Source organism: Monopterus albus, unplaced genomic scaffold, assembly GCF_001952655.1.
Source record: "Monopterus albus unplaced genomic scaffold, M_albus_1.0 scaffold105.1, whole genome shotgun sequence".
NCBI lineage: Eukaryota > Metazoa > Chordata > Actinopteri > Synbranchiformes > Synbranchidae > Monopterus > Monopterus albus.
In genome coordinates, this window is record NW_018127985.1 from 1,194,853 (window position 1) to 1,203,760 (window position 8,908).

Sequence of the window (8,908 nt, forward strand, 5' to 3'; positions counted from 1 at the left end):
GGCCTCTTTAGGAGGTGGCTACTTTTGTAGCAGAACCTTCCAGAAAGCAGAGGACAGCGTGAAGAAGGAGGAAAAGAGGCTCAGGAAAAAGAGAGCAGCAGAGATTGAAAAGGTATGGATTAAGATGGAGAAGCAATACATAGCAGAAGAGCTGTATCACCAGAAAGACGCCTACACCGCCAGTGTTGGTGCAGAGATCAGAGCTAAAGCAGAAGTGAGCAATGGCTGGCTCAGAGCATCCCTGGCCAGAGGACTGGGGACTGGTTTGGTTGTGGGAGCCATAATGGGAGCATTGGTTGGGTCTATAGAGGGGCCAGGGGGAATGGTTCTCTATGGGATCATAGGTGGTGCGGTTGGAGGATCAGCGGGAGGAACAGCCCAGGTAGCCATAAGTCATATAGAGAATAAAGTAACTCCTCCTGCCAGACTCAACTTCAACTCAGTCTTTATCAATCGCTTCTTTGCAACTCCTCGAACATAACAATGTGGCATTATGACTGGTTTTTCAGGAAGGAAGGAAGTGAAAAGAAAAATTTTACATCATGTGCTTTTTGTGTTTAACGGTTTCTTCAGTAGTTTTCAGATGGCTTGATACCAGATTAGATAATGGAATGTACAGTTCCTTCTATGTTGAACGTGACTCCCATACTTCTTTGTATGTTGTTACTTTTCCAAGAGTTATAACATCTAGATACTGTACTGCTCTATACTGTGCTAGTGTTTCGGCAGACACTGAGCTCAAGGGGATTACTAATGATGAAAAACAATGACTTTCATGCCTGATTTAAACTGTAAATTAATATTTTATAAATAAAAGTGGTTGTGCTTTCTGACAGTACCATTGCTGTTTGGATTGCCCTCATTCGTTAACCATGTAACATTTTATTTGACCTCCAACATTTCTTCATGTCCTGCTGTTGGTTAAAGTGTAGCTCAGATAACATTTAGGGTGGAGTTTCAGCTGGGAGTGCCACCGCACAAAGCACTTCCTCCTTCTTAGTGCACCTGTTGAGAGGAAACCATTTGCATTCTCTTTGCTATTACCTGTACCTGAGAACAGACGCAGTGACCGCCGACCACAGCATTACCTGGACAAGATCACCTGGAAAAGGTAAGACAATGAATCTTTCTTTACTGGTTTGTGTTTCACTAAATCATTTATGGACTTGTTTCATAATCTAAGATGGTTTCCTGCATGGCTGTCAGAGTTAAGTAAGTTAAAAACTACAGGTCTCATGAGAAACAACTTTAGATAGATAGAAGTTGTTTTGTATTGAGTTGTAGCTTCCCACTGACATCACAAACAATTTGACTGCTACCTGTCTGACTACATACTTTATGTTGTTTGTTTTACTCCGCTGCTTCCATTTTCTATTAGTCAATGTGCTCACAAAGAAATTCTTTTGAACTCAAGCTTCTGTAACAATGTCAATAAAAAAGTCATTGTGGCAGAAAATGAACAGACGGCTCTCCTTCACCATTGGAAGCTTTCACCAGTGAAACGAACGTTAATACAGCTATTCTTTGTGTATTATTATATAATATAAGTGGAATGATAATGTGTTTAAGAACATGACGTCCCATTTGTCCTGGGAGCCTGAGAACTGCATGGTTGAAAACATTTGTTTTCACATTTCTGTGTGGGGGTGGCACAGTGGCGCAGTGGTTTGAGCTGTCACCTCACAGTAAGAAGGTTCTTGGTTTGAGCCCGAGCTGACCCGGGCCCTTTTACTGCGCAGTTTGCACGTTCTCCCTGCGTGGGTTCTCTCCGGGTACTCTGGCTTCCTCCCACAGTCCAAAGATATGCAGCTTAGGTTGATTAGTGACTATAAATTGCCCGTAGGAGTGAGTGTGTTTGATTGTTTGTCTGCATGCCAGCCCTGTGATAGACTGGCGACCTGTCCAAGGTGGACTCCACCCTGTAAATGGTTGTATCTGTAGCTCAAGATTGAATATTTGATTTGTTATTACACAGCATTATCATAAAAACACATTTCATCAAATGTTTGTCACATTTGCTATATGTAGCTTTTAAAAGCAGCCATATAACAATATGTACTTGAATACAGTAGTCAGAAGTATACATTTACTTAAGTACTGTACTAAAATACTGCTTTGAGGCACTTCTGCTGCCTCATACATCTGCTCTACTACATTTCAGAGGGAGATATTGTTACTATTAAAGTTCACACCTGCAGTTGCCAACCTTTTTGGCTTGTGATACCATTTAAAAAAATCTGTAGAGCTGCTTGCCATGTTTCAAAAGTCTGAGTTGTTAGGAATTTTTATACATTTTTCCACCAAAATTTTACATTTGTGTGTCAAATTTTTTTCTAATTTATTACCCCAGGAATCATTTCATGACCCTTCAGGTTTACCTTTTGACCCCTATGGAGGGGTTTGTTCCCTAATACAATCTATAATAATGTCATAAGTACTTCCTTCACATCATATGGTCATATATACCGTATGTATTATAGTCAATAATTAATATATACTAGAGATAGACTAATATACACTAGATTTAAGTTACTATTGGATCTAATAGCTTTTTACTTTATTATAACATTTGTTCCTGAAGAAAACCCCACAAATACATTAGATGTTTACAAAGATTATCTCTTTTCTATTGTTTATCAGATATTTCTACAGGCACTTCTCAAGTTCTCAGTCTTGATTTTCTCTGTGTTGCCTTATTTACCATTCAATCATTGCCATTCCCTTAAGTATAATCTTAGCCAGAGAGGCCTTTGAATGAAAAACAACAGTAACAAAACGTCTTTTTACACTTTTTTTGACATCACTTCTTAGTGTTTTCAGAGTATGGCTTCTACCATCAGCCTCCTCCCTGAGAAGCACTTCTTGTGCTCTCTGTGTAGAGACATCTTCACCAGCCCTGTGACCATACCGTGTGGACACAGCTTCTGCTTGTCCTGCCTCTGCCACTACTGGGATCGACACCACTCCAAATACTGCCCCCACTGTAGAAGAGTTTTCACTGACAAACCTGACCTTAGTGTCAACCATGTTCTAGCAGAGGTCTCTGACAACTACAGGAAGACTCGAACAGAGAAACCGCCTGATGAGGAAGAGGTACTTTATTGCTCTTGTCATTTATTTAATAATGTGATAATAAATACATTTAGCATATTTGTCTATAGTTGTATCATTGTTGCATATGCACAGGTTATAGATGTTGACCAAATGATTCAGGAAAGGCTTCAGAAGATACAGAGGCTGAAGTCTTCACTCGAACTTCAAAAGGTGCATTAAAAAACCTTTTAAAACAGATAACCCCATTAAAATCCTTATTCTTAAAATGTGCATTGCTGAATGATGACGATACTGATGTCCAACCAGAGCTCTTACCTGAGAGAGGTGCGAGAAAGCCAAAAGGTCTTCTCTGCCCTGGTAATTGCTATGGAGAAGAGTCACAAAGTGGTCGTTACAGCAATTGAGGAGAGACAAAGAGAGGAGGAGACAAGGGTCGACACTCTGGTGAAAGAGCTTGAACGGGAGATCCAGGAGCTGAGGAACGAGACCAGTGAAGCTGATCCACAGCTTACTAACAGTGATCAAAGTGACGATTCAAAGCAAGTTACTTTGGTAAGCATCTTTATGTACTGTAACATAGTGATAATGATGATGAGGCATTTGCCATCAGTGAAATGTTTATGACTTTGCTAATGCCATGTAGAACATTGTTTCCACTGTGTGCCCAACTGAAATGAAGGACTGGTCCAAGGTTACCATAGAAACTGACCCTTGTCTTGGGGTTGCCAGACAAGCATTGTCCAACATAATGGAAACAATAAAGATAGAAGTCAACAGGCTCTCCAAATCAGGTCAGTAAAGCAGTTTGTATCTTAGATATTGATTCAATATTTTACACTAAATTCAGTGAGAGTGACGGCCATTTTTCTATGGTTCTTCCTTTTCAGAATTTAAGAGAATACAAAACTACACAGGTAAGGCTTAGTTTACACATACATGAAAATAATGGACTGTACACAAATTATTAGGGTATGAGAGGAGGCCAGAGAAGGGGGAGATTTTTTATGTTTTCCCTTTGGTAACAGAAGCAGAGTCTGAGTTTTTGAAGCGTAGAGAAGGGTCTCGTAATGTTTTTAAAACCTGACATTTTTAATTCAGCATTCTGTTGCATTGATATTTTTAAAATTGAGCCCTAAATTAGTAGGTCATATGCAGAGGACAACAATCCTGCTGCTCTTTCAGGGCTATATTTTTCTAAGCTGGTGAAGGTTATTGCTACAAATGTCTTCAAAACAAGTTCACATTGCTTTTTTTTTAATAGTGTAATGAGTTGTAACAATACAGAACTATATTCTGAGGTATAAAAGAGATGTTGTGATGGTTTGACCCATTCTTGACCTTTAACCCTCCTTCTCCCTTAGTTGATGTCAAGCTAAGTGCAAAGACAGCCCACCCCTTCCTCTCTGTCTCAGATGACAGAAGACAAGTGAGGCACACAGACAAGCTTCAGGAGGTACCAGATCACCCCAAGCGGTTTGACCGTGTGGCAAACGTGCTGGCTAAAGAAAGCTTCAGCAGTGGGAGGTACTACTGGGAGGTGGAGGTCGGGGAGAAGATTGAGTGGAACCTGGGTGTTGTCAGACAGTCCATAAACAGGAAGGGGAAGTTTACTGTCTGCCCTGCAAATGGTTTCTGGATTTTAAGCCTGAAGCCTGGTGGCCAGTACATTGCCAACACTTCTCCTGTCACCTCAGTGGCTCTAGAACAGAGACCCAGGAAGGTGGGCATGTTTCTGGACTACACAGAGGGCCATGTTTCCTTCTTCTGTGCAGAATCCGGAGTTCACATTTACACCTTCACAGATAAATTCACCGACAGGCTTCATCCATTCTTCAGTCCTGGTCGTCTGCATGGTGGCAAAAATGCTGCTCCGCTAATCATCTCTTCTAATTTCTGCAACATATGAACATCAAACCCAATACTACATTTACAAATCTCCAGTATAAATACAGTTATTATACTTGTGATTATTCTTTCAGTTTCTATCATGTATGAAAAATATATGTATTAATTTTAATATCCATGTAACAATCTACAGTGAACTACATCTGTTAGTTCTTCCCTCCCAAGTTTGGCCATCTCCCTGTCAGAACACTGAACAAGGGGTTGCATAAGGACTGGCTCCATACACTTGAAAACTTCAATGAAACCTGTAAACAGATTGAAAAGAAAAGAGGAGAGTAGAAGAAAAGAGAAGGCTCTCATAAAAGAACAAGTGAGTCAAAGTCAAAAAAGAGAAAATGGGTTGCTGAGCTGGATGGATGTAAGGGTCTGCAGGGTCGGGACAGAGACTGACGAGAAGCAGGGAGGGAGGGCACGGCAAAACAGCAGGGCATTGTGCTCATCCACCAGGCACTGGGAGACACACTCAAACACATACTGACACGGTCGTGCACACAAGTGCATGCTTCTGCCCACTGCCACACAGACTTGAGCTGGCATCTCAGAGAGAGCAACCCCATTCCCAGTCCAGTTCTGGGTGTCAAGGCTGAACCCTCTCTGCTGTAGTTCACCTGACCTCTGAGATAAAGCCTCCTCTGCTCTGCATCCTTTCTGTGGGCTGCACTGAATTCTCAGGACTGTCGCTCACAACTCCAGGCATCCACAACTGATGTACACAAGCCAAGGACCAGTAACACTAGCCTGTGGATCATCTCCAAGGACAGGAGTTAGAGCCCAACAAACCTAATTTGAGGTAAATATCCTTAAAATATCTGTATTGGTGCATTAGTGACATTTTCCACAATGCCCCCCTTACTGAAAAACAACTATTTTTGTGTGTTAAAAAACTGTGCATTTGTGTGATATGTGATAGATGGAATACAAAGAATCCTCCTAGTACTCTGTGTTTAGGTGCCTCACAGTTGCTGAAGCCCCTAGTCTCAGTGTTCCCAGTGCTTATTCAGGTGTTAGGGATGCTATCACCTGCTCTTGCCTCAGTGAAATGTTTGCAGCAGCTGCCAGAAAAGTAATAGTCAGGGCCATTAGCAACACTGCGAGAATGAATGTCAGTCAGAATGGTTACTCTGAGTTTGAGGATTGATATGGTTCATTGTTATCTGCCCACTTGCAAAACGGACTGTACATTAATCCTCTCACATGGGTAAATGCCCATCTAATGGTGTTCTAATGGGTAAAACTTATCCCTTTGACATCTACCAGACACTCCTTAAATTCATTCTCTGCTGTGAGTGTTTGGGTCACAGAATTGTTAAAATGTGGATAATGAAAGCTGTAATAAATAGATGATGCAGGTCCTCCTGGCCTACTCTACAAGCCTTCATAAAAGCTGCTTGTGTTCAGAGTCTCCTCATGTTTTTCTGAGATAATCCACTCTCCCAGGAAGGCGTAGCTGGACACCCACAGCTGTGTCAAAGAAAGCTATTCTCTGTGGTTCCCACTGGAATCCACTAGACATGGATGTCCCAGCCCGTTTCCAAATAGTTATGATAGATATATGCTCCATAGTCTTTTCTTACTTTACAAACATAATGCTGTAAACAGTTATAAGGAACATATTATGATATGTTTGTATCTGTGAATGTTGCAATGTATGTTTAATTAAATTGTTTTAAATTAATTTTACTACTTTATCTTAATTACAGGATACCTGACTTTATCTAAACCAAACTGAACTCATCGACATCATCACCCAGAGACTGAGGATCCAGAAGAGGAGCACAACATTTTCTGCACTACAGAGTGTCACATCACTTTTGGGGCTATAACTGGGACCACTACAACAGACAGAAACTGATATAAAATCAAGATAAATCCATTTGAGTCCAACAACAGCTTTTGCCATGGCAACCACAGGCATGCAGTTACTGGGTCTGATCATGTCCATTGTGGGCTGGGTGGGTGGGGCGGTAGTCTGTGCCATCCCGCTGTGGAGGGTCACTGCCTTCATTGGTAACAATATAGTGACAGCTCAGATAATCTGGGAGGGCCTTTGGATGAATTGCATTGTGCAGAGCACAGGTCAGATCCAGTGTAAAGTGTATGACAGCCTGCTGGCTCTTCCCAGTGACATGCAAGCTGCCCGAGGCCTCACCGTCTTCTCCATCCTGATCTGTGGCCTGGCTCTGGCTCTGGGGGTCCTAGGAGTCAAGTGCACCAAGTGCATTGGCATAAACAGCCTCAAGGCCCGTATTGCTCGAATTTCTGGAGCCCTTTTTGCCATTGCAGGGTTCCTTTACCTTGTGCCTGTCTGCTGGACTGCCCACTCTATCATCAAGGATTTCTATGACCCACATGTGGCAGCTCCACACAAGCGAGAGCTTGGCCCTGCCCTTTACATTGGTTGGGGGGCTTCAGCTTTGCTCCTTATTGGGGGATCTCTGCTCTATGCTGGGTCAAGTCCCCCTGGCATCCCAGGATCACCCACCTTCAGCAGTGGAGAAACCAGTCCTCGCAGGGCACCTGCCACACAAGTCAAAGGTTATGTCTAAGTTCCCAAAATGTCTGAATGCCTTCAACAAGTCCCACAAGTCTGCCCTAAACAATGAAAAAACAGTTTTTTTCTCCTCTTGATTTTGCTCCTTGTAATTCTTTTATATTTAATGTCATTTCAGTTTGCTTTAGCCGCAGGAGGCTGTTTAAGGAAAATTGAACTCATTTTATTATTTCATACTTGATATTCTCAAATAACCCTTTATTCTGTCTGCAAAAAATAAAAATACAATAAAATATTTTGATCCTCCAAAAAAATTGTGTCCACATTTTTATAATTACAGACATAAAGCTCTTGAAAGCAAACTCTATGTGTTTAAAAAAGTAGAAAAGTGAATTTAAAAGGAAAAGCATTGTTTGGCTCATTTATGTAAACACTTGTATGGGTTCTGCTGAGAAGAAAAATAGAACAATGGGGATGTGTTGATATATGCTTGTGGTGCCCTATTGTTGAGAAGCCTGTGTTTCCATGGTACTCCATTTCCTAGCTTCCATCTCCTCTTCCCTTAACAGCAAGTACAGTAAAGCAGGCTCTGTTAGCACACTGAAAATCAAAGCACTTTTTGCCAAAATCATGTAACTGAAGACCGTTATTCTAATTCAGAATTATAAGATACAGAATCAAAAAATTGCAAAAAGGACTCAAAATGTGGAAGTCTTGTATTGTATGTGTGCATGCCTATGTTTGAGTGTTTTTGTGTGTAATCATATAATGTGGGATGTTACAAGCCACAGTGGAAAAATCTTTATTCATGAAACCTTGTTCATAACCCCGAGACTGTGTTCCTTTCCTCTGAACTAAATGGTCACCTGCACAGAGTTTCAAAAACAATTACATTGACTTCAAACCACTGAGAGCCTTGGAATGTGGTTATTCCACATGCTGACGTGATGTTGCTCCTGTTTTTTTTAGCTACAGTGCCTTGCGAAAGTATTCGGCCCCCTTGAACTTTGCGACCTTTTGCCACATTTCAGGCTTCAAACATAAAGATATAAAACTGTAATTTTTTGTGAAGAATCAACAACAAGTGGGACACAATCATGAAGTGGAACAAAATTTATTGGATATTGCAAACTTTTTTAACAAATAAAAAACTGAAAAATTGGGCGTGCAAAATTATTCAGCCCCCTTAAGTTAATACTTTGTAGCGCCACCTTTTGCTGCGATTACAGCTGTAAGTCGCTTGGGGTATGTCTCTAACAGTTTTGCACATCAAGAGACTGAAATTTTTGCCCATTCCGCCTTGCAAAACAGCTCGAGCTCAGTGAGATTGGATGGAGAGCGTTTGTGAACAGCAGTTTTCAGTTCTTTCCACAGATTCACGATTGGATTCAGGTCTGGACTTTGACTTGGCCATTCTAACACCTGGATATGTTTATTTGTGAACCATTCCATTGTAGA

General features: G+C 41.3%; 2 protein-coding genes across 3 annotated transcripts; both read left to right on the top strand.

Annotated features, from left to right (window-relative positions):
* Positions 1-1,097: 1,097 nt before the first annotated feature.
* Positions 1,098-4,986, top strand: btr02 (bloodthirsty-related gene family, member 2). 2 transcript variants are annotated; one of them, XM_020610210.1, is made up of 7 exons: positions 1,098-1,111; positions 2,812-3,093; positions 3,187-3,264; positions 3,361-3,606; positions 3,698-3,845; positions 3,942-3,968; positions 4,416-4,986. In XM_020610210.1, the coding sequence occupies exons 2-7, from the start codon at positions 2,824-2,826 to the stop codon at positions 4,958-4,960; spliced, it is 1,314 nt and encodes a 437-aa protein (XP_020465866.1). In that variant the 5' UTR covers positions 1,098-1,111; positions 2,812-2,823; the 3' UTR covers positions 4,961-4,986. The 2 variants fall into 2 exon arrangements, with proteins under 2 accessions (XP_020465866.1, XP_020465867.1); XM_020610211.1 differs by having other exon boundaries at positions 3,734-3,845.
* A 254-nt stretch (positions 4,987-5,240) lies between these two features.
* Positions 5,241-8,444, top strand: cldnk (claudin k). The gene is made up of 2 exons (XM_020610212.1): positions 5,241-5,749; positions 6,660-8,444. The coding sequence occupies exon 2, from the start codon at positions 6,858-6,860 to the stop codon at positions 7,503-7,505; it is 648 nt and encodes a 215-aa protein (XP_020465868.1). The 5' UTR covers positions 5,241-5,749; positions 6,660-6,857; the 3' UTR covers positions 7,506-8,444.
* The last annotated feature ends 464 nt before the right edge of the window (positions 8,445-8,908 follow it).